At 40.8% G+C, this 25,889-nt stretch overlaps 1 protein-coding gene across 1 annotated transcript in view; it reads right to left on the bottom strand.

The window, feature by feature from the left end:
* The window catches only part of PTDSS2 (phosphatidylserine synthase 2), a 41,061-nt gene extending 18,237 nt beyond the window's left edge, over positions 1-22,824 (bottom strand). The window contains exons 1-4 of the mRNA XM_053395902.1: positions 22,400-22,824; positions 15,326-15,427; positions 5,214-5,296; positions 1,156-1,223 (exon numbers count right to left, since the gene is read on the bottom strand). Coding sequence (XP_053251877.1) covers positions 1,156-1,223; positions 5,214-5,296; positions 15,326-15,427; positions 22,400-22,638 — 492 coding nt within the window. The 5' untranslated portion in view covers positions 22,639-22,824. The remainder of the gene's footprint in view (positions 1-1,155; positions 1,224-5,213; positions 5,297-15,325; positions 15,428-22,399) is intronic.
* Positions 22,825-25,889: the final 3,065 nt, after the last annotated feature.

Here is a 25,889-nt window from a genome sequence, read left to right on the forward strand (position 1 = left end):
ACCAAGAAGTGCTTTCCTGGTTTACTTGCAAATGAAATAGTAGCTAAAATACTCTCCCAGTGTTCTGAGAGACTAGTCCCCATGTACCATAAGGTGCTGTGATAAGCTTAACAGTTCTCAGGAAATCCCATGCAAGATACGAGACTGCTACCCAAACACTTTTGCCAAGAACTACCTACCTAGCCAGAGGGGAAAGTCCTGACAGGAGCTTCCTTGGCTTTTGTTTACATGGATGTGTGAAAGAAAATGAGTGCAGAGGCAATAATCCACTTGCCTTGAGAAGAGTGGATACCTCCTCTTCTGACAGCTCTCAGTAACATTCTGCACAAGTACATCATCTTATATTAGACTGCAGGGATGCCATATAGGTCCATATAGTTAAAGCGATGGTTTTCCCAGTAGTCATGTATGGAAGCGAGAGATGGGCCATAAAGGAGGCTGATCGCCGAAGAATTGACGCTTTTGAATTATGGTGCTGGAGGAGACTCTTGAGAGTCCCATGGACTGCAAGAAGATCAAACCTATCCATTCTTAAGAAAATCAGCCGAGTGCTCACGGGAAGGACAGATCCTGAAGCTGAGGCTCCAATACTTTGGCCACCTCATGAGAAGAGAAGACTCCCTGGAAAAGACCCTGATGTTGGAAAAGATTGAGGGCACAAGGAGAAGGGGACGACAGAAGATGAGATGGTTGGACAGTGTTCTCAAAGCTATGAACATGAGTTTGACCAAGCTGCAGGAGACAGTGGAAGACAGGAGTGCCTGGCGTGCTCTGGTCCATGGGGTCACGAAGAGTTGTGCATGACTAAATGACTAAACAACAACAAGGGATGCTAAGAAGAATTAAATTATACAAATTGTATTATGGGAGGGGGCATAAGGCAAAGCACATGCTTTATAGGCAGAAGGTGCCTGATTAAAATCCTGATGGGTCCAGTAAGAAGTAGGTCCCTGGAGAACTGCAGCCAGTCAAGAGTAGATAATACTGAACTAGATGGACTGGTTATCTGGTCTGGTATAAAGAGAGCTTTCTATGTTGGCATGCTTCCTTTTAAAGAAAACTTCCCATTTTATTGTTCATGTTTATTACCTTTTACAAAACGTCTTTTAAAATCCCCAATAAACTGCATAAAAGATGCAATTTTTAAATCCTTACCTGAAAAAGTATGAAGATGAGGAAAAGTTCATACACTACACTGACACACAGCCAAAACCTCCAGTAGGCTAAAAGAACAAGCAAGAAAATCAGAACATACACATAAATGGGTATCTTTAGTGCAGAATGTATTTCAAGTTATGGAGTGATTATGCCTTCAACACAACACTAAACAAGATTTGAAATGTGCTGCTAGGAACCCACATTTTTTCAATTATCCACATTTATTTATAAATCTAGGATTGTTTTTGCACAACATAATCTTGTTCTACTCCTTTGAGACAAGGTTCACATACATATTTAATAGCTGCCTACCAGTGTCATATTTAGGAAGACAAGATGACCTTTCAAAATCTGATATTTGATAATACCCTTGCTAAACAAGTTCTCTCTTTGTTCCACCCATAGTTGATGAAAATGGTCCCAGTATTAAGGAATATAAGGCTAGATGGATGTAGCTCAGATTTTCCACTCTGGCAAAAAATATCAGTTCTGATTTTATTATGATAGTTTTAGATATTCCATTTAAGTATCTCATGAATGAACAACCAGCATAGGCAATGTTCCTCAGACACACCTCGAATTATAAACATTTACCAAGCTTTCTTCGAAGTGTATCACAGCATTGCTATTTTTAACTACTCCTGTTTTGGCAACTTAATTATGAGACTTCCACAACTAACACACTGAAATGCACTTGTTAAAACTAGGATATGGTAATTATAGTTCAAATGCCCACACACAGGCCCCTGCTGTGAAAAGGTCCACATTTGCCTCACAAATGCAAGCCCTAAATTACAGGGTCATTTTTCTGTCAGGAATGCTAGGAATTGCTGTCCCAGGATGGTGGGGAAGGAAGACTGAAAGGGCCAGTTCCAGCCCTAGTCCCCTGCTAGAACAGGAACACCCATCACTGTCACACCCAAGTAAGGTTTGTAGTTCTGTAGTGCCTATGCGTGTTCTGTGGCTGCTCACAAGGAGCATTTGAAAAGATCAAGCTCCATTCAGGGCAACCATAGGAAAGCTCATGCATCCCTAATTAGCACTCATTTCTCTTCAGTGACAGATCACTCATTTATTCTTTTATTCTAGCACTCTCATTAACAGCCTTATGTCTTCTTCACTACTCAAGTTCAGACGACAGACTAGCTGAAATGTCCTTTCTCTAATAGCTTTGTTGCTCTGTAGGAAGCAGATTATTTTATGCTTTCCAAGCAGTTTTGGAAATCATTTTATGTAATTGCAGAGATGTGTGCAATGTTTGAAAATAATGCTTAACTCAGGAGGGGTGTGTGTGAAAATTGGCCACTTATTCCTTTTGAGCCATTTTCAGATGATCCACCCATTCAATATTACAAAAGGATCTCCATTCTATCAAGTTGCCTTTTTCTTCTCACGTATATGATAGAAAAGGTAACATTTCTAACAGTGAAGGTCAGCACTGAGTTACAATTTCTAAATTGTTTTTCATTATGTTTTGCTTCAAAACCAGTACTATGAGTGTTTAAAGCACTCAGTTTGTTGACAAGTGACTCACAGAATCACATTATGTGACAAAGACTGCAATTCTGAACATGCCTGCCAGGGAATAAACCCACTGACCAAAGTAGGCCTCATTTGAGAGTTGACAAGCATAGGATTGCACTGTAAGGTCTACATACTCATCCTCCTTCAACAAACAAAGAAAATTAACATTAATTTGAAAATGAGGATACTTAACAGTATCAGTCATTTGTTAGATATACAGAAAAATCTATGGGTCCAACCTCTGCACAACTGTAGGAATGTTGTTTTAAAAAATTGGGGAGGGGGTAAGTGAATATGAAATAATACAATATTGAATACAATAATCATGCTTTGGAAATTCACAAAACAACAGATACACAGAAATGAATGCATTTTGGTTATTCCCTTCCAACTCTACAATTCTATGAATCTCTAGATACTGAATGCATTGGCATGGGAAATGGACAGAATACCCTCAACAGACCAGAAGAAAATCCAGGACTTTAAGATACTCAATAAAATTACACAATATAAACTATTATGAAAAGGAATAATCAACAATAGAAATACTTCAAAAACATTTGATTCTTTTTATTTCTTATTGGAATTGGCATTATACAAGGGAATCTGTGGTGATGGATACCCCAAGCATGTAATACAAGAACTGAATTGATGTAACTCAGAAAATGCTTTCTTGAGGCATATGGAATGGACACATTCTGTGTTGTTTCTCTCTGGGCATAAATTACAACACTTTATCAACTTTGTTTTGGAGAATTTTTTTGCAAATGTTCACACACTCTTAAATTATATTTCTGTGATATGTTGAATAACAGACAGGCAACAAAAGTGGGTTTGAGAACCTTATGGTAGCTAAAATATCTATACTGAGAAGTTGGATGGACAAATATCTACCATCTATCTGTTAGTGGTTTGAATCTCACTGTCCTTTACATTTGAATGAACAACTTCTTAATTGTAAATTCTGTTTAGACACCTATTTGGACATTTGAATTACCTATGTTTATATCAGAATTATATCATATGTTTATATCAGAATTGTCAGAATATTCTTAATGTTAATATCAGCTGACAATCTTATTTTTGTTGTTATTTATATTTGGTTTGTTATTTTTTCTGTCATATTTTCAAATAAAAAATGTCCTTTTTAAAAAAAAATTTGATTGTATTTGTTAAGCTGCAATTATATAAATGTAATAAATTTTTAAAACAAGAAACAAGGATAATGTGCTATCTAAACAAATAGAGCCATACTGCTGCACTCTTGCATCACAGTAGCATACTTCAGCAAATTGTCTACAACAATATTTCTATTGTACTTCTGACTAATGAAATAAAATGCCAGACAAAAATATTAATGCTCTGAAGAACAGTGTTTGTGTGTAAAACTTCCCACAGAGGAAGCTGTCTTTATGATGCAAAACATTTATCAAGTTACCATGTTTAGCAAAACTTCAAGTGAAGGATGGTGAATACAGTAAATACATTGGTGTTAAATACCTTAATGTTTTTTTTTTATCATTTTCAGTTTTACAAATCTGCAGAATGGTGTTTAGCCAAATACAAACCACACGTTCTCCATCAACTTCCCTTTTCAATATAATTATTTATGTCACATCTTCAAGAATACTTGAAAGAATTTGTAACAACAATATACATTAATAAAGTCACAAAAATATAAAAATGTAACAAGTCATCAGGATCTTTCCCACAGGGCATTCAATAGTAGACAACCCTATTGTGGGAAAGACAATAGTCCAGCTGGAGAAGGCTATTCTTTGCCTGCGTCTCTTTCTATCTCACAGCCTTTTCCACAGGGTGGCTGGTGGCAGATGGACTTGTGGAATTGGGGGCAGGCGGTAGACAGTGGAACAGGAGCACAAATTTAGTGCTCTCTTTGCCTGCCTCTCTTACTCAAGGTAAGTTATTTTTGGTAGAAGAGGCCGGGGGACACACACACCTTTTCCAGGTATAATCTAAATCTGAAATAGATAACTGAAATGTGTCCTTTTCTTAAGCACTCACTAAGTGGAATGTTTGTTGCACAATGCTCTGCAGTTGCAGTTCTCCAGCCTACATACACATACACCATTGGCCTGATCTAGCAGGTTCTTCTTACATTTTTATAGCAAATACTTTATTTACTTAAATCTAATGCACCATTGAATCTAATGCACACCTCAATTTTCAGAACCTTGAAACCAAAAAAACCTATTTGCTGGTGAAAGTAAATGTGCCATCAAATCTAATGCACGCCTTAATTTTCGCAATGTAATTTGGCCAAAAAAGGTGAGCATTAGATTCAATTAAGTACGGTAAAATATATAATCTGTTAAGTGACTAATGAGCAGTCAGATGAGGACTTCTGAAAACTATGCTAGATTCTGATAATGAAATCACATTCTACCTAGGGGATACAGGCTATGAAACATAGGTTACTACTTTCAACATTTACATATAACCATTAGGAGCCATTTTACCAAGTGCATCATTATCAAGAGAAGTTTTATGATATGAGCAATTTTGATTACCTGGATGAGGTCTTGAAAATGGCCCATCTTTTGCTTGAGTGACTCCAAAACACAAGAAAACTAAAATGCTGGCAACAATACCTCTGGAAAAAAAACACTTTCAATTTACATCTGTTCATGAATGGTTTTTGTTAAATATGTCTTTTGAAAGTCCATAGAACATCTAAAATCAGAAAAACTAATTGAATGCAGTCTAGTCTTGAAGACTGAAAGACCATGAAGTTCATACTCTGTGATAAATAGGTTGTTTTAGATACATTTTAGTAGTCAAAAGCATGCAACAGGAAAGAAAACTGATTTTGCCTGGCTCAATATTAACTCTTCTTACCTACTAAAAGCTGTTCGCAAATCCTTTTGAGAAAAACCAAAAGATACAACACTGATTCTCTTAAAATTGAAAGGCAGGTCGGTTCTTAAAAATCTTATTCAGATCAGTCAAGCAGTTGGCACAATTCAATTTCCACATCTTCTGCTTTTGGTGTGGCCATATCAAGAAGGGAATGATTCAGAGTTTGAAATTCACAGGGCACTAGGCGCATTTTGTACCTGGCTATTGGCCTCTTACAATCAAGTGAAGATTCCTGGGCACCTGGTGCCTGATGTCTCCACCATCAGAAGGTGCATGTCTGGGGATCTTTAGATCTTTCCTGTTTCTGCACACTAACAACACATCCTTTAGAATTCTACCCCCAATATTTTATCTGCACAATCAGAACAAATTTCAGGAACCAGAAAGTTGTATTGAAAAATACAACTTTTGAGCTGTCTGGCTCCAAAATGCCAACTAGACATTTAATTTTGGCAACTGTAACCCTGGTTTAAGGAGCCATTTGGTGCCTAGCTTATTTATCTGAGTTTCTAACACTGAAATTATTTCCCATGGACACTAATGAGGTCTTGCTGAGAATCAAGACCTTATGAGGTCATTGCTACCTGCTTTGGTAGCAGCTGAATTCCTTCCTAGCAGGGACCCCCTGAGAAGTCTACCAGGCAGCTTCTTCCCTACCCAATGTGCCAAAGCTGATAAAGGCAGCAAGGGGATGGAAGCCCCAAGCTAACTGCGTGTCTGGGTATGGATCCACCAGTCTGTAGCTGAGTTATAATTAACTTGCCTGGTCATCTGCAACATGGGAAGTCCCCTTTATACAATCTGACATGCTTCCATTTGTCATTCATACCATAAACAGTTACTTGGCTCATAAATGTTATGGGGAAGCACAGGTAATATTCAGCCTCCGTAATGTGTAGCTAAAAGGGGAGTGAGGCACAGTCATAGATCAACAGGTCTGGCTAATTACATACTAGCTTTCCATAGGCATATGTGATCTCCTTGGCACTTTAAAACTGTCTGGAAAAGGCTGTAACATATTCTATTTCTGTAAACGTGAATTAATCCTTAAAGAAAGTCAACCTAGTATTTAAGTATTTCCAGTACACAAGCCACAATTACAGAGCGATATTCAATGTTAGTAATACTCAGAGTAGATCAATTGGAATAAATGATACAAACTCAAGCCTATGATTTCAACAGGTCTACTTTGAGTCTGACTTAGTTGGCTATCACCTTATTTAGTGTGGCTGTAAGTTACCACAAAAGTTTTAATAACTAAAATAGATAGAAATATTTTCAAATCAATCAAGTTACTGAACCATAGTACTGAAACCTAGTTATAAGGATGAACGGTTTAAACTACTAAACTATTGGAAGCCACGCCATGTCTTCAGATTCAGTCAGGTTTGTGACCTCTATAACAAAGTATACTGCCCTACACCAATGCAAAAAAACAACATCTGGGTCAAGTTATCATGAGTTAAGACAACATGGAACCAATTTATAGACCCTGTTTAAGTTTCACTATATTTAATACATGAAGGCAATCTAGATTAAACATGTTGCTTTAATTCATGCATCTTGGTATAAATCATCACTGTTTTTATCTTACCATAATTTGAAATTATGTTGCTTCTTGAGTAAAAAGATAATTGCTAATCTTAAGTTTGAGGCACACATATCAGAGGGAGAATGTTCAGGCTATGTACAGTTTTAGAGTTTTATAACTCTATAAAGGGAGTCCAATTCACATATATTATTTATGAAACTCTACATCGTCATGGAAAATCTAAAGAACTAAATGAATGGTTTACGCCTTCATTTGGTTTTCATAGAATCATAGAATCATAGAGCTGGAAGAGACCACAAGGGCCATCGAGTCCAACCCCCTGCCAAGCAGGAAACACCATCAGAGCACTCCTGACATATGGTTGTCAAGCCTCTGCTTAAAGACCTCCAAAGAAGGAGACTCCACCACACTCCTTGGCAGCAAATTCCACTGTCGAACAGCTCTTACTGTCAGGAAGTTCTTCCTAATGTTTAGGTGGAATCTTCTTTCTTGTAGTTTGGATCCATTGCTCCGTGTCCGCTTCTCTGGAGCAGCAGAAAACAACCTTTCTCCCTCCTCTATGTGACATCCTTTTATATATTTGAACATGGCTATCATATCACCCCTTAACCTCCTCTTCTCCAGGCTAAACATGCCCAGCTCCCTTAGCCGTTCCTCATAAGGCATCGTTTCCAGGCCTTTGACCATTTTGGTTGCCCTCCTCTGGACACGTTCCAGTTTGTCAATGTCCTTCTTGAACTGTGGTGCCCAGAACTGGACACAGTACTCCAGGTGAGGTCTGACCAGAGCAGAATACAGTGGCACTATTACTTCCCTTGATCTAGATGCTATACTCCTATTGATGCAGCCCAGAATTGCATTGGCTTTTTTAGCTGCCGCGTCACACTGTTGGCTCATGTCAAGTTTGTGGTCAACCAAGACTCCTAGATCCTTTTCACATGTAGTGCTCTCAAGCCAGGTGTCACCCATCTTGTATTTGTGCCTCTCATTTTTTTTGCCCAAGTGCAATACTTTACATTTCTCCCTGTTAAAATTCATCTTGTTTGTTTTGGCCCAGTTCTCTAATCTGTCAAGGTCGTTTTGAAGTGTGATCCTCTCCTCTGGGGTGTTAGCCACCCCTCCCAGTTTGGTGTCATCTGCAAATTTGATCAGGATGCCCTTGAGTCCATCATCCAAGTCGTTGATAAAGATGTTGAATAAGACCGGGCCCAAGACAGAACCCTGTGGCACCCCACTAGTCACTCTTCTCCAGGATGAAGAGGAACCATTGATGAGCACCCTTTGGGTTCGGTCAGTCAGCCAGTTACAAATCCACTGAGTGGTAGCAAAGTCAAGACCGCATTTTACCAGCTTCTTTACAAGAATATCATGGGGCACCTTGTCAAATGCCTTGCTGAAATCAAGGTAGGCTACATCCACTGCGTTCCCTTCATCTACCAGGCTTGTAATTCTGTCAAAAAACGAGATCAGGTTAGTCTGACATGACTTATTTTTCAGAAATCCATGCTGACTATTGGTGATCACAGCATTCCTTTCTAGGTGCTCACAGACTGTTTGCTTAATGATCTGCTCCAGAATCTTCCCTGGTATTGATGTCAGACTGACTGGGCGGTAATTATTTGGGTCCTCTCTTTTCCCCTTTTTGAAAATAGGGACAACATTTGCCCTCCTCCAGTCTGCCGGGACTTCGCCTGTTCTCCAGGAATTCTCAAAGATGACTGCCAGTGGTTCTGAAATCACATCTGCCAGTTCTTTTAATACTCTTGGATGCAGTTCATCTGGCCCTGGAGACTTGAATACATCTAGACTAGCCAAGTATTCTTGTACTATCTCCTTAGTTATTCTGGGCTGTGTTTCCTCTGCTGAATCATTTGCTCCAAATTCTTCAGGTCGGGCATTGTTTTCTTTATCGGAGAAGACTGAGGCAAAGAAGGCATTGAGGAGTTCAGCCCTTTCTGTGTCCCCTGTTTGCATTTCACCATCTTCTCCTCTGAGTGACCCCACTGTTTCTTTGTTCTTCCTTTTGCTACGAACATACCCATAAAAGCCTTTTTTGTTGCTTTTAACCTCTCTAGCAAGCCTGAGTTCATTCTGTGCTCTAGCTTTTCTGACTTTGTGTCTACACGTGCTGGCTATTTGTTTGAATTCCTCTTTGGTGGTTTCCCCCCTTTTCCATTTTTTGTACACATCCTTTTTTAATCTTAACTCAGTTAAAAGTTCTTTAGATAGCCACCCTGGCTTCTTTAGGCACCTTCCATGTTTCCGTCTCATTGGTATTGCCTGAAGTTGTGCTTTTACTATCTCCCTCTTAACAAACTCCCAACCATCATGAACTCCCTTTCCTTTTAGTATTACTGTCCATGGGATCTCACCAAGCACTTCCCTAAGTTTTATGAAGTCGGCTTTCTTAAAGTCAAGAAATTGAGTCCTAGTATGCTTGGCTGCTCCTTTCCGCTGTATAGTAAACTTCAGAAGAGCATGATCACTCGCGCCTAATGATCCTTCCACTTCTACCCCACTAACCAGGTCATCAACATTGGTTAGGACCAGATCTAAAATGGCTGTTCCTCTTGTTGCTTCTCCCACTTTCTGGACAATGAAGTTGTCTGCAAGGCCAGTGAGGAATCTGTTTGACCTTATGCTCTTGGCTGAGTTTGACATCCAACAAATATCTGGGTAATTGAAGTCCCCCATTACTACTATCTCCCTTCCTTTTGCATGCTTGGCCATCTGTTCCAGGAAGGCATCATCTATGTCCTCCGTTTGGCTTGGGGATCTATAGTAAACTCCCACAATGAGGTCACTGTTATTCTTCTCTCCCTTAATTTTGACCCAAATGCTCTCACTTTGGCTTTGAGGTTCTAAATCTTGGATCTCTTCACAGGTATACACATCCCTGACATATAACGCCACTCCTCCTCCTTTCTTGTCTGGTCTGTTTCTCTGAAATAGATTGTATCCCTCCATTATTACATTCCAATCGTGGGACTTATCCCACCAGGTTTCAGTGATTCCTATTATGTCATATTTAGTTTGCTGTACCAAGAGCTCAAGCTCATCTTGTTTATTTCCCATACTTTGCGCATTAGTGTACAGACATTGAAGTCCATTAATCATTCCCCCGTGTCTCTTATTTAAGGATTTTTTCCTCCCACCACTAGGTCTGCATGCTGTTTGCTCCATTCGGTCTATGACATTTGGATGATCATCTTCATCAATTGATAGACTCCTACCTTCAGGAGCACTGTCTCCCTCCCCCACATTAGTCAGTTTAAAGCCCTCCTGATGAGGTTTCTGAGATTTTTTGCAAAAACATTCCTCCCAACCGTTGTGAGGTGCAGCCCATCGCTTGCCAGAAGTCCATCTTCAAGAAACTGCATTCCGTGATCTAAGAATCCAAACCGTTCCTGTTTACACCATTTGCGAAGCCAGTTGTTCACTTCCACTATTTTTCCCTCTCTCCCTGGGCCACGTCGTTCAACTGGGAGGACAGATGAGATGACAATTTGTGCATTTAATTGCTTCAATTTCCTGCCCAGAGCCTCGTAATCTCTTTTGATCTTCTGGAGGCTATTGCTTGCGGTGTCATTGGTTCCCACATGAACCAAGAGGAAGGGGTATTTGTCAGTGGGTTTTATGATTCCTTGCAGTCGTTCAGTTACATCTTGGATCTTAGCCCCGGGGAGACAGCACACTTCTTTACGTTCCATAAAACCAAAGCAGCAAGATCAATTCAAATTGCAGGAACCTAAATTATCTGTGTGCAGACCAAAAAGCAAGTCAGCAGCCTTGAGTGGCAAACCACAATACTGCAACAAAATCTGCACTCAAATCTGGAACTATAGATATATACCCAGAGTATAATGCTAGCCAAGGTGCGCCAGGTTAACAAGCAAGTTAAAGTGCAGCCTCCATTTGAACTCTTAATCCCTTATGCAGAATTAGCATGCTTTCTTGTTAATTTATAGAGGAAAAAGACCAAAACAGGGTAGAAATACATCTTCTAATTGCTGCCTGATAGTACTTTATCACATGTAATTACACTGATCACCACCTTACATCAACTACACAGTGCCCTGGAACCTGCTCACATATTAAGGATATGCTCAGTAGTTTTATTATTTTAAATATTACTTCTATATCACCTTTCATGAAACACTCAATCAATTAAGAATATACAATGGATGGAATTCAATATAGCACAAAGGAGAAAGTGCAAGCATTTTAGCTTGCCCAACAGAACTGATGAAACAATTTCTCTTCCCACTCTGGTTCTGGGGGTTCTCCCAACCCTCCAAAAAGAGTTGGGGGAGGTGCAAGAGAGAGCCCCATTCTTCTTGTGGGAATCTTCATGCTGGCATTCACTAATGGAACTGGGTAGCTGAATTCAGCCCATTAAAAATAATTAAGACAATACAACAGCAGCTACAGAGCCAGTACAAATTACAGTAAGCTGGTATTAATGGGAAGTGAAGGCTGGGGAGAAAACTTTTATCAGGCACCAAAACAAAGCACCATTGGTCCCTACTTATCACACAGGGCAATGCTGTTTTATAGGCTTGGTAACAATGAAAAAGACCACCACCCTAGCTCCTGCAAGATGGATCTCAGCAGGTTGTAGCACAAACATAAGGGCCTCATTCAAATATCTTACTGACTGGGTAGTCTGTAAACATAACTTGGGCCCCAGTTGTTTAGGGCTTTGTAGGTCAGCACCACAGAACTGGCAGCCAGTGCAATTATTTTATAAGTGGTGTCATATGTTACGCTATGCTTGAAGCAGTAGCTCAACCTAGTCAATGCAGCATTAAGGGGGATGTTGCAGAGACATCTAAAATGTGATTAAGAAATAAACTGCATATCTGTATCCACCTACACAGACGAATCATTGGCTAAATACTGGTTATCACTTCTGCCCAGTCAATGACAACATTATGAGATGCCTCAGCTTTTTTTTATTCAGGTCATAGTATGAAGTTTGTGTCCCTGCACTCCCTTCCCTTCGTGATGAGAAGAGGTTTCCAAATGTGAAATCTAGGAAATATGTCATCTATTATTTTTAGATCTTTTACATCCATCAAATCATGTTGCTTTCTTTTATCTGCAGTCAATTGTTTTTGACTTAACGATAACCTCAGGTGATTCAACAATGTGAGAGCATGAGAAGAGTCTTTGGTTCAAACCAAAGACGCATCCTGTTCTCATAGTGCCCAATGAGATGCCCAGGTGAACTCTACATGCGAGACCTGAGTATAAACAGCACTTTCCCCCATTTGCAATTACCACCAACTGGCATTCAGAGGCATACTGCTTCCAAGACTGGAGATAACACATAGACATCATGGCTAGCAGCCTTTGATAGTATTACCCTCCATGAAATCTAAGCTCTTCAATGAATCCCTAGGACAAAGCCCCTCATTAGATACCACTAAGAATAGGATGCCCTTCCAAAAGAGGATTGAAAGGTGTGCTACTCTAGACTTCAGAGTGTAGTCAGAACGATATACTGAGAGGCCTTTAGATTTGAAACTCTTCCATTTACAGCATTATCAATGCACCTCCAACCTAAACCTGTGAGTCCCTCAACAGCTCTACTCACATCTGGAATGAAGAACTGCAGCTCTGTTGAAGAGCATATGGTTTGCATACATACATTCCCAGCTTCCGTTTCTGGCATTTTAAGTTACAGAATGGAAAAAAACCCTTGTCTCTCCAGCATTTAGATTTATTAGGCTGAGCTGGCTATTAGTCCAACTTTGTGTAAGGATTGGTATCTGCTAGTTTACTTATGGGTCTCATCAGTGCTTTTTTTCTAAAAAAAATGTTTAGGGGTACTCTCATTTTCCTACTCATATTGAAATACTGTCCCTCAATGAGGCCAAACTTAGATTCACAAAATGTTTAGGGGTATGTGTACCCCTGCGTACCCCCAGAAAAAAAGCACTGAGTCTCATTCAGTTTTAGGTATGCATGGCATAACTATCATTTATTATAGAAATGGAAACTAGGATCAACTGGAATAATTCATTAATATCACCAGCACGGTGCCTTTACAAAGTGCAAGATGATGAAGCACAAAATACAGTATAAAAATCTGAGGTCATCTTTAAATAAATTCACCAAGTTAACTCAATAAACCAAGAACACTAATTGTATTCCAAGTTCTACAATACACAGATGACACATTTCCGAAATTTTCCACAGACACCACTCACTCCAATTTTCCACACCTATTTTCCACTTACAAATATTACTGAAGGCATGTCAGAATAGCATCACATTCTTTCAAGAGCACTGATGTTTGATAAAAAGAACTACAAAAGCCTACAATAAAAATTGCTGCCATGATAAAGGCAACTGAAAAACAACTCCAATAGGGTAGTTAAAGACCAGTCTCTCTTTTATAACCATATATAGCCAAGTTCACACACACAATAAAGTCAAACCTCGGTTGTCGAACGTAATCCATTCCGGAAGACCATTCGACTTCCAAAATGTTCGACAACCAAGGCGAAGTTTCCTATTGGTTGCAAGAGCTTCTTGCACTCAAGCGGAAGCCGCGTATGACATTCGGGTTCTAGAAAATGTTCGAAAACTGGTTTTCTACATTCAGGAGCCGAAACGTATAATAACGGAGGCATTCAGGAACCAAGGTTTGACCGTATTTTGCAGCTATATTTCTGCAACTTAAATGGTATATGGGAAAACCTATTATAATGTGCATCTATCAGCTATGCAACATCAGTTGATACTACACTTGTCATACACGCAAGAACCTGCAGCCAACGTTCTACAGGTATACAGCCTGACTTAATGCAAGTTCTGAACTAAAAAAACCACACCATTTTGAAATATCTTTCTGGCCCTAGGTAACATTTACCTAAGAGAGCCAGTCAGTTTACATACATCATGGGGTGACAAATAAGCGAAGACATGACCTTTGCTGCTTCTTTCGTGGTGCACCTCTGATTAACAAGAGTTTTCTGTTTCATTCAAACTGAGACATTACAGTAACTATGACACAAACCAAGGTATTAAACCACAACAGTTTAAAGCTGGTTTAATATCCTGCACTGCTCTGAAGCTGATGACCATAATTTCCTGTTTTGTCCAGACTGTACCGCGATTTCCACTGGAGTTTCATATGCATTCTTCTCCGAGTCTTTGTTTCACCATTATACAATTCACTCTGGCCATACTGTATTAGCTTGACTATAGTCCAATAATCTTACTGTAACACAGGTGAGCCTTTGTGCTGAAAGTGGGTGGGAGAAAGTAGTATTTGGCATTGCAGGGAGCGAAACGAGAGGTGGCAGCAACATAGCTGGCACTAGCCTTGTCACCTATTATTTCTATTCTACCACAACACTGTAATTTCCAACTACTCCACAAGTAGCACACACATGTTTCAATATATTCAGACACGTTCAGTAGCTTTATATATACAAAAATTCAGTAAGTGGTTCTAATATGAACCAGTTATATGAAAACTGTAACACAGGAACTATAGTTCCCACAATATTTTTTTTAAAAATTGTGGTAGAATTAAACTTCATACTCCTTCCATTGCTCTATCTGCACAAGCACTGCAGCCTGCTAGATGGAACAACCCCTCCCTTCCTCCCCCTGCACACTGTTCTGGGGAGCCTCCTGACACACACCTGCACAGAGGCAGAAAGCCCCAATATGCAAGAAGAAGTCTGCACAGGGCTTCTGCAGATTATGAGAATCCTGGCTAGGTGAATCCTGCCCAGTATTATTTAACAAATTTTACGTATGACTTACTCTACAGAAAACATCCATCTGTTTTATTTTCAGCAGATAGGAATATTTTAATAATGCTTCTCTATGGGAGAAGCCTTTTGGTTTATCCTTTTTATTTACTTTACTTTGGGGCAGTCTTTTAAATCTCATGATAGAAGTCGAGGAATTCAGTCAATAAACAAAAGGCTTTTTTCCTTATACAACTACAAAAGTTAAAACTTTGATATAACTGTGGAATCTCCTCATACAGAAAACATATTTACATATTTGGGGATGTTATTTTTACAAATGACAGGGGAGTCATTGCTATGCGTACAATGGACTGATAAATTTATCAAAATCCAAAATAAATTAAAAGTAAATATAATAAAAATATAAGAACTCTAGCTAGTTAATAAAAAACTGGCAATAGAAGCTGACTGCAACACTTATGTGACAGCTAGTTACCTCTTTGTGTTGTAGGCTGTATCCTGTGGGGTTTCTTCAAGCAGTGTCACATATCCCAGGGTGCAGGTCAGGATGAACAGGACTGTTAAGGTGTGTGCTTGCCTATTGTACAGGGCGGTGGGGGGAGAGAGAGAGAGAGAGAAAGTCAACAACAAATAATATTTTTCAGGACTATTTACTGTTGCTCAGTATCTTCAGCAGGTTGAAATGTATTTATTTTATTTCATTTATTAAAGATTTACCCTTACTCCAATATAAAGTTCAGGGCAGCTAAATTTACTTATTTATAGACCACCTTTTCAAAAACAGTTCACTTAAAAATACACTAAATATAAAAATAAAAGTTGAACAAGATAATTTATTCAGAGAAAAACAAACAAACCCTATACTAACAGTTTCCTCAAACAACCCAAAGCGTTGCAGACTCTTTGGAAGGTCATAAAGAAAGTTCTAGTCCTAACTTCCACAGACAGATCGTCCACAGCCTGCAAGTGTAATGAACCAAGCAGCACAGATGGTAACATCAAGCCTTGAGGAACACTTTCTATCACTTTCTAAGGGGTGAATTAGTTTCCAAATGGCAAAATTCTGAGCACAGTCAGACAGACACTGCTGCAATAACAGCCCATACACCTGAACATGGTGATCAAACTGACCTAAAAGAATGGCAAAGGTTGCAGTAAAAGTTACTCTGACAGCATTAGTACAAAAGCTGTCAATCTTTAGCTAAGCAGGGGATCATAACACTGCATTGGAAGCTTTCCCGTAAATAAAACTTAGCTTCTGAAAATACAGTTGCCTTCTCACAACTATATTGAAGCTTAGTATATAAATAATATGAGCACTGTAACCAACAGAACTACACTATGCATAATCAGTGTGCAGGAACTCAATTTTTCAACTCAGAAGACTGGAAGTTGAGGCACAATTTTAAGGAATTTCAGTTACACAACACATGAAAGATTATCAGAAAGGTTTGTTTCTCCACACTAACCAACACAAACATGTCTGCAACTTTTCCATGTACCAGCTTTCAGTAAACTGAAAACTCCTATTTATAAAGATCCACATTCTCAGTTTCAAATATAAAAGACTTTGCATATTATTCTAAGAGAATAAGCATGCAGTGTTACACAATTCACATGATGGGACTTCCCTTTCTTCTCCTGCTCACTATATCCCTCTGCATGCTCCCCAATCTGTTCTAGAGGATCCTCAAACTCTTCAGAGCAGATTGGAAGGCATACAGGTGTTATAGAGTGTATGGGGAATTCATTCCACAAAGAGTGATGGATGATCATCACTCAATAGTTTACTTCATCTCTCATGGGCCACTTCACAAAACAGAGGGTCCAATATTCAAGCATCATTTAACAAAGGAACAGAAAAGGCAAACAATTTATCATCAATAGCAATAGTATATACTTCGTTGAGATGGCAGCAATAAGGAATGGAAGAGGACATTCATGACCTAGCTTCTATGCAGAGATTACCTCCAGTTCAGTAAGCTATGGTTTAATTTTGTACAACTAGATTAGTTTTCTTTTGTGGATCCTACATAAGGAAATGTGGTCCCCAAGTTATGTTCCATTCCATTTTCTGCAAGTCACAGAATGACAGCTGCTTGATAAACTCTTAAGTATGAAACAAAGGACAGGCAGAATCACCCTCAATGACTTATTTTCAGCATTGGGGCATTCTTCTCCCAGAAATCAATGAAGACCCAGCAACTTTGGGATGAAAACAAATAAAAGGTAAATCGTGTGCTCTTTTGGCAGCATTCATGTGCTCTTTTGGCAGCATTTATCTTTAAAAACCTCTAATCCATTCCAATCATCTATATTAGAGTACAGCATAAAATTAAACTCAATGAGAGGGCAGATTTTAGTAAACACACAAGAATCATTTTCAAGGAATCAACAACAGGACAGCCACCTATGTCTAGATAAACAAAGACAGCCATTTCCCAGCACTTTCCAGAAGTCCTTATGAAAAACAAAGTCATTTGACAATGGTTCATTATTCTGTAAAAACAGCAAAGCTGAAAGAACTTGAGGGTTGCTCCACAGGTTCTGGCGCAACTCTCAACAGTGCACAGATAACCTCCCAACTTCTCCTTCATGTACTTCTGAAGTAGCTCACTTGGGGCCAAACTAGAAGTTATGTCAGAAGAAGTGAATTACAATAATGCAAAGCCCCTACAAAATGGGGTGGCAGCACTGATGGGCTGACAGCACAGGCAGGAGAAGCATTCCCTGCTATGGTCTCTCTCCTAGCCTGCTTTAAGGGGGGAGGGGAAAGAACTTTCCATCAGTGGTGCTCCATGACTGAAGCAAGCCTCACTAAGAGAAATAACTTAAAAGACTTTATTTTAGGCGGTTGGCACAGAAGGTTATTTACCTCCCTCCCCCCTTCATGATCTCCCACTGCAATTTCACTACAGATTTCAGTACAATCCAGCCTAAATTGTGTTGCTGCTACATCTACTTTGCACCTCAGTTGAGATGTTAAATGCTGAATGTTTCCACACAGACTATATTAAGGACCATATTAAATATTTATCTTAAGCAGAAGGACAGTTACAAACCTGACATAAAAAACAGCAAACATTTCAATCTCCCATGAACATACTGCTAGTCTGTAAGTCTCAGTTCTTCAGTAAAAGAATTTCAGAGGAAAAATTCTAGCATGAACATGCTGAACTACAATGAATCAGTAAGTGATTTTAAGATTCAATTGAGACCAAATATTTTTTCTTCCCCTATAGGTGTGCTATGTTATGAAGTTTGTGCTACAGTTGTGAATGGTCACAGTGCTTCTTTGTATACATTTCAACTTTGTATAGAAATGTCCCACTGTTTACAAATGCACATGCACTCTCTGCATGGATTGCACAGTTGCACTGCATCTACTGGCTACACTCTGCTTCCACCCACAATGCCTACACATTACGAAAAATGTCAGGAAGAAAATCCATGCATGTGCCACTTTACATAAATATGGCTGCCCTTTCCAAGCATTTCACAGGATGCATTACTTTAGGGATTGAAGCCTAAGTGTACAGCATTCATACGGTGGCCAAATGTGTGTGCGAACAGTCCTCATACACCTCTTACACCAGCAGTGGAGAAGCTCTGACCTATAGGGCCCAATTAGGCCTTCCAGGCCTTTCCACTTAGCCCATGAGACCATTTTGACAGAGACATGCTCACCTGTCCTACACCTGACATCATATATGATATTGGCTGTGGGGCAGGCAAAGGGGGAATTGCAGGCATCCCCCATACAGTTCTCTCTAAGCACCACTCATCAGCTGATTGATTACCAGTGCTTGCAGGAAGTCAACCAACTGATGTCACAATGACATTGGGCAACCTAATTTTGCCCAGTGCAGTATGTGATTTTTGAAGTTCCAACAATAAGCTAATTGTTGGGGCTTTAAAGTGCAATACAAGGCTCTCTGGAAGTACTAACAATCAGCAGGCTATCAATGATTGCAGCGTTGTGTGCAGCTCTTTGAAATTCTAACAATTGGACAATGGTTAGGACCTTTGTACCACACACAAAGCCATGTACCACACAGGGTGAAAAACATCACCATCATCACAGGGATGTCAAGTGATTGATAGGTGGGTGGTCCCTATCAAACTTAGCTTGCAGAGGTCAGACTCTATGATCCAGACCACTGACCAGATCCAACCCCCTTTTCCTCTTTTACATTTAATGAGCATTCAGCCTCATTTACATGTTTGCTTTTAAACTGAGGGTAACACTTCATGTATCTGATGAAACTGACTCTTGTCCATAAAAGCATACACCATACTAAATCTGTTTATCTTTAAACTGCCAATAGATTCTCTTCTTTTTGCTGTAACAAACTCTCAGAGCATGAAAAATTACTTAGGACTACAATTGTAATACTACTGGCTGGGAGTAACTCCTAAAGAAATGCAATGGGGTTTTTTAACTGTTTATTTGTCTTTTTCAGATACTATACAGAACATTGAATGACTGAATGGGGTTTATTTTTGAGTGGACATGTATAGTAGCGATGGGGAACAATTTTCTGGCCAAGGGCTGCATTTCCTCTCGGGCAACCTTTTGTGGGCCACAGGGCAGCGCTACGTGTCAGAGACAAAAGTGGGAACAGCATGAAATGTAAAAATTTACCTTTATACAATAGATTAGTTTCTACAGATATTTCTCTAGTCTCCATTCAGACAAACAAAAGGTAAAATATTACTTCAAAAACACATCTCAGTCAGACAAAAACACTCAAGGACACTACAAAGCCAGCAAGGGGCATGCCTGGAAGAGTTCCAAGAGCAACAGAACTGTGTTTAGCCTTTTAGACTGAGGTTCTCCACCCCTGATGCACTATTGTCCTTCCAAAAATATCAGAAAGTATGTGTACATGATGCACTTTGTGGCAGCATGTATGTTAATCCACCTTAAATTATGATCAATGAAAAATTACATTCCTCAGTTATTCACTATTAGAATGAACTAAACTGAATCTCTAAAAGAATGTGTTTGGTGATCAAGGTAACATAAAATACTATGAAAGATTAACATTCTGTCAGTTCTTAGATTCCTTTTTCAAAAGTTTGAGCATATTCAACTGTAAGAGTATTTAAGAACTCATTAAATACTGCACTTCTCTTCATAGCTTAAACGGACACATATAATCAAAATAGCAGTTAAACAAACAATGGTCAAATCATTGAAGACGATATAAAAGATCTGACTATACTATAGAACACTTATCACCCAGAATAATGAAACATCATCAACAGTATTGGAAAAATAGTTCAGCCATAAAATGTACAATCTTTAAACTAGTATTAAAGAAGCAATCAAGTTACAATTTTACCCATTCTCCATTGAAAGGGCAGGACTGTGCCAGTATGTCTGCAAGATCCAGTTATTTGGTCACTAATTCAGCCAATACACAGCAACTTCCCAGAATGTTCTCTGTGGTCCTTCCTGAACTCTGATAAAAGATTGTGTTTCCTAAACCTGAGATATTGCAGGCTCTAAGTCAGTTCCTACAATGTTGCCGGAATGAAATAACCACTACAGCCTCACTAGGTATACTCTATGTTTGCAGAACTCTCACTGAATATCACCAGATCTTTCAAGATCAACATACTCCAAATTTTATTACTGCCAAGATCAGAGGAGTCAGACTAAGGGGCAACCTCAAGCCAAACCAGGTCGGAGTCACTTCAAATCAGGCTCTTCTATCTTTACTAAGCCTCTTGCAGAACCAGAAAAACTATGCCCTCTGTTGTCTTTGAAGAAGATAAATTGATGTCTAAAGCTAATCATTGTATTCCCTTTTCCATAATTGATGTATGTGGCACAAGAAGAAGAAAGGGTTTTGAAGCTGGAAACCATGTTACTTAACATACTGTGGAGGATAAAACGCTTGAGAAGTTTTTTTAAAGTTTGCAGGAAATTTTGTCTCTCCCAGTGAAACTAAGGACACTGAGTTGATGCTTAATTAAATTACCAGATTTCCAACTAACATCATGCTGTTTGCTAGACAATAATTTGCCCTCTCAAGAATTGCACGAAAAGAAAAAGTTACACCCATTGTGGAGGAAGAAAAGAACCATCATTCTGGGTATTACAAGCCTAACAACTGTAATGGAAAGAGAACAGTGGCACCTCAAAGATATAAAGCAAGTGGAATAAAGACACAAAGTGGAAAAATATACAAGAATTAGTGATGCTACAATTACGATATCTTTGTGGGTAGGTATTGTACTATATCTTTTGTTCTTGTGTAGGCTTTTCATGGCAAAAGAATTTTTATTATTTTTTGCTTTGAAGATGGTTTTGATACAGTCTTTTTTCATACTGTCTCAACAATAATAAAGTATGGCTTTGCTTTTAGGTGTGCATCAGGACAAGTAAAGTTTTAACCAGTTCTGTTTGAGAATATAATAAACTAAACAAGGTAGTCATGATAAGTCTAAAGGAGAAAAATAACATCACACAAGTGCACACCTACTTCATCAGATATGGATGTGTTGAGGTCTGTCAATCCTTTTTTTTACTATAGATGAAAAATTACTTACTAGTATGTAAATATTAGTAAATATTCTGCCTCCATCTCTTCACGAGACTGCTCAACTACAAAAGTCACACTATCTTTCACTACTTGTGTCTACAAAACCTTATGTTTTTGTAGTACAAATGCTGGAATAGTAGAATGATATCTGGAAAACTATCACAAACCAATAAGCAAGGGCACTTAGAGAAGTGCTCTTCTCTACAAACCGCCCAGGCAAGTATTCTCTTGAGATAAGGAGATGAAAGTGTGGTTTTGCCTTTCAACTACCACAAGTAGGCTGTTGCCTAGGAAAGTTATCCCACAAGTGTGCAATTGAAGCAAGATCAAATGTATTTACTCAGAAATTAAGTAACTGAATTAAACAGGATATATTTCCAAGTAAGCATGGGAAAGCAGTCTGAGTTTCCTCTTGGTGCTGTAAATTAGATATTTCTCAGAGATTTTGCTATATCAAATACTAATCAAGCCAGGAGAGGTGGAAAAAGCCAGCAGTAAATATAAAGCGTATTTACTCAGCAGTAAGTCGTACAGAGCTACGTGATATTTACTCAACAACTGTGTTTAGGGATGTAACACTAATCACTTCCCGACTGACCGCAAAAGCTGAGGAGAGAAACCAAAGGAGGGCCAATTCCTAAGAGAAGGAACAGCAGAAGTGACTTGAGAAAAGAAGCAGGCTCAGCAGGGCTCCTGGGAAGGAGACACCCAGAAAGAGAAGTCCAGTCTGATTCCAACGAGATGCACACCCTTCTTTATATCCTCGGTTCCAGCGTCCTCAAGTTCACAGCGCTCACTCCCTTCTCCTTGTTGGTCCCTAGCCTTTTAAACCGACAGCCTGCCTAACTGCATCTTTAGTTGTGCATACACAAGTCTATTTACTGTGGGCAACCCGTGTCCATGGATTGCGCCGTTTCCCTCCGCGTGTCAGGGGGAAAGGGCCTCGGGGAAGAGAGGCGACGAAGGGGGAAGGACACGGGCTCCAGCCCCCTTACCAGAAGAACGTGTTGGTCCCGTCATCGTACACCTCGGACTCCGTGCTGCGCCGGCTCCCGTGCGTCGTGGTGGAAGCAGTGGTGGTCGTTGGGGCAGCGGCGGCCCTACAGCGTCCCGGCGAGACCTCTGCCACGGGGGAAGAAGCCCCGTTGGGCTCCGGCGGCGGCGGCAACTCCTCTTCCTCCAGGGCTGCCTTTCCGGAGCCCCCTCCGTGACCTCTCCGCTCGCTGCGCCTCATGACGGGGACGGCTGGCTGCAGAAAGGCGGCGGGGAGAGAGCGGCGACTCAAGCGACGCCCCGCGCGCACCAGGCGGGCCCCTCCGCGCGCCCCATCTGAGAGGAAGAGGCGAGCCCAAAGAGCAACAGCGCGCTCCGCAGCTCACAGGCGGCGCTTCAGCACCGCTTGCTCGTGACCCCACGTAGGCCGGGGTCGAGGGGCGGGGCCGCGCTGGCGGAAGGCGTGATTCGCTGCCGAGGCGGCGCGCGTGCGCAATCGGGGGCGGCAGCATGAACTCCAACAAGCGAGGAGAAGGCGGGGGGAGACAAAATGGGGCGTGGTTTTTTGTGTGTGTGTTTTGCTCGTGGGCGAAGAGCGGTCAGTTAGCCTCTTCTAGTCCCGCCCCTACAGCTTTTAGATAAGCGTGCCTGCGCAGCTTCAAAGTTGCAGCCGTGGGCTTGCATGCTTTGAAGCAAGTTCCACAGCTGACCGTGAGAGCTACAAAGAGAGAGAGAGCCCCGTGGTATCTTAAAGGCGAAGACGTTTTATTATGGCGGGCTAGAATCTTTAAATCCAGTTCTGTGGATTTTGCTGCGAAGGACTAAAACGGCTTCCCCGCTGGTAAATGGGAGTTTTGTCCTTGGAAAACAAACTGATCCTAAAACTTGTTGGTACGGAAGGAAGTCTCACCTAGTTCAAAATGGAGTTTATATTCCGGGTGTGCTTCCAATTTCGTTGCTCAAGAGGGGCGTGGAGTGGAGGCATGGCAGAGGAAAATCTCATGTTACCATAACAACAGCTTATTAAGCAAAGTAGAGAAGGGTCCTTTGGATCTAGGTGGTGGGAGCATAGGGCCACTTCTGAGATCAGGATTCTTGTGTTTGACAAGCAGGCACTTGGATATTTTATTTTTCCAAGCATCAAGGTGCTTTAATAAACTAAAACAAAGTGATGGGAGAAAGCCTTGACCTTTTCACTTTCTGTGTGTTGCGCAGTTAATAAAGGCACAGTATGAACTTTGTAAGAAATATGGTTACAACCCTATACACGCCTACCTAGGAGTAAGTTTCATCAAACTCCGTGCACCTTATTTCTATGTTGGCTGCATAAGACTCTGCTATACATGACATAACCATGGTGGGAGACAAATGGTGGTGAAATCTGTGGTCCAGGATGGAAGTCGGCAGGTCAGCTTTTGACACTTTAACAGATGTCTATTATGTGTACCCAAAATGCTTGTTTACAAAGCTGTTGTACTACCAACCTTACTGTATGCTTGTGAAACATGGACCACTTATAAATGCCATCTCCAGCTCCTTGAAAAATTCCACCAATGGTGTCTCCAAAAAATTTTTACACATCACTTGAGAAGACAGGTGAACTAATATCAGTGTGCTGGAAGAAGCAAAGATCACCAGTGTTGAAGCAATGATTCTTCAACATCAACTTTGTTGGACTGGTCATGTTGTGTGGATGCCTGATGATCGTCTTCCAAAGCAACTACTCTATTCCAAACTTAAAAATGGAAAGCGTAATGCTGGTGGTCAACAAAAGAGGTTTAAAGACTTTCTCAAGGCCAATCTAAAAAAATGTAGTATAAACACTGACAACTGGGAAACACTGGCCTGCGAGCGCTCCAGTTGGAGAACAGCCTTTACCAAAGGTGTCATGGGCTTTGAAGATACTCAAACTCAAGACGCAAGGGAGAAACATGCTAAGAGGAAGGCATGCTTGGCAAATCCACACCGTGATCAACTCCCGCCTGGAAACCAATGTCCCCACTTTGGAAGGATGTGTGGATCCAGAACTGGCCAACACAGTCAATTATGGACTCATTGTTAAAACTTGTGTTTATGGAGGACAATCTTGCTCGGCTGTGAGTGATCGCCAAAGTAGAAGAAGACCTATAGAATAAGAGATGTCCCCTTAAATCAGTAATGGGGAACCTGTATACATCCAGATGTTGTGTGTCTATAGCTCCCATCATACCAGACCCAGATCACAATGTCTGGAAGGCCACAGCTTCACCACCCTGTCATAAACTATCAGCAAACATCAAATTAGGAAACACCACTTACTCTCATAAGGTTGGGTTCATTGCTTTATAGGTGTGAGAAATCCTATTCCCCCAACCTTCCATTCTTTCAAGGGAAATCTGCCAGGTGTTGCATGGCAGCTGTGAGCAAGATTGCTGACCAAAGTGGGTGGGGCCCAGAGCCATCTCTCCTACAAACCCATTCATTCTCTTTTCTCCCCTTTCTCTTCCTCCTTTTTCTTTATCTCACTCCCCCCTTCTCTCTCTCTGTTCTCTGCCCAGCTGGTTTCCGTCCCCGCCCCCCATGCAGCAGGTAAAGGTAAAGGGATCCCTGACCATTAGGTCCAGTTGTGACCGACTCTGGGGTTGTGGTGCTCATCTCGCTTTATTGGCCGAGGGAGCCGGCATACAGCTTCCGGGTCATGTGGCCAGCATGACTAAGCCGCTCCTGGCAAACCAGAGCAGCGCATGGAAATGCCGTTTACCTTCCCGCCGGAGCGGTACCTATTTATTTACTTGCACTTTGACTTGCTTTCGAACTGCTAGGTTGGCAGGAGCAGGGACCGAGCAACGGGAGCTCACCCCATCGCGGGGATTCGAACCGCTGACCTTCTGATCGGCAAGTCCTAGGCTCTGTGGTTTAACCCACAGCGCCACCCACGTCCCTGCCATGCAGCAGTTAGGCACCACTAAAAGCTTTAAAAAAGAACAGAAAGCCTAATTCCCATTAGGGGTGAGGCTAAAGACAGGAGGCTGCTGCAGACTGAATAGGGAGGACATGCTGACCACCTCCAACCCACAGGCTGGCAGCTCCCCATCACTGCTTTGTAGCGAAGGACAATGTGATTAAACTGTCAGACTCTGAAAACCTACAACAAAACTGAATGCTGCAGAAAATTGCCATCTGGCAAAAACTGGGCAGCAGGTTTGCAGAAGCTCCTCCAAAAAAGCCCAGTCAGACCCAGCACTGGGCACATTACAGTATTCCCTTATTTACTAGCTAGAAAAACTAGCAGTTAGTGTCCCTACACCTGTATAGAGCCCACGTCTTCAGCGTCTGCATGGGCTGGGTGTCAGGAGCACCTTCACCGACCTTCCGATCACAGGAATGCAGAAACAGCAGAGCACAGCATTCCTCTGGAACAGGTCCTGGTGCAGTGGACTCACATTTGCTATTGTGAGCACCTCAATAGTAGCAGAGTAATGGAAGCAAAACAGTGGAGGTTTTGTTGCATAC

Source organism: Podarcis raffonei, chromosome 1, assembly GCF_027172205.1.
Source record: "Podarcis raffonei isolate rPodRaf1 chromosome 1, rPodRaf1.pri, whole genome shotgun sequence".
NCBI classification, from domain to species: Eukaryota; Metazoa; Chordata; class Lepidosauria; order Squamata; family Lacertidae; genus Podarcis; species Podarcis raffonei.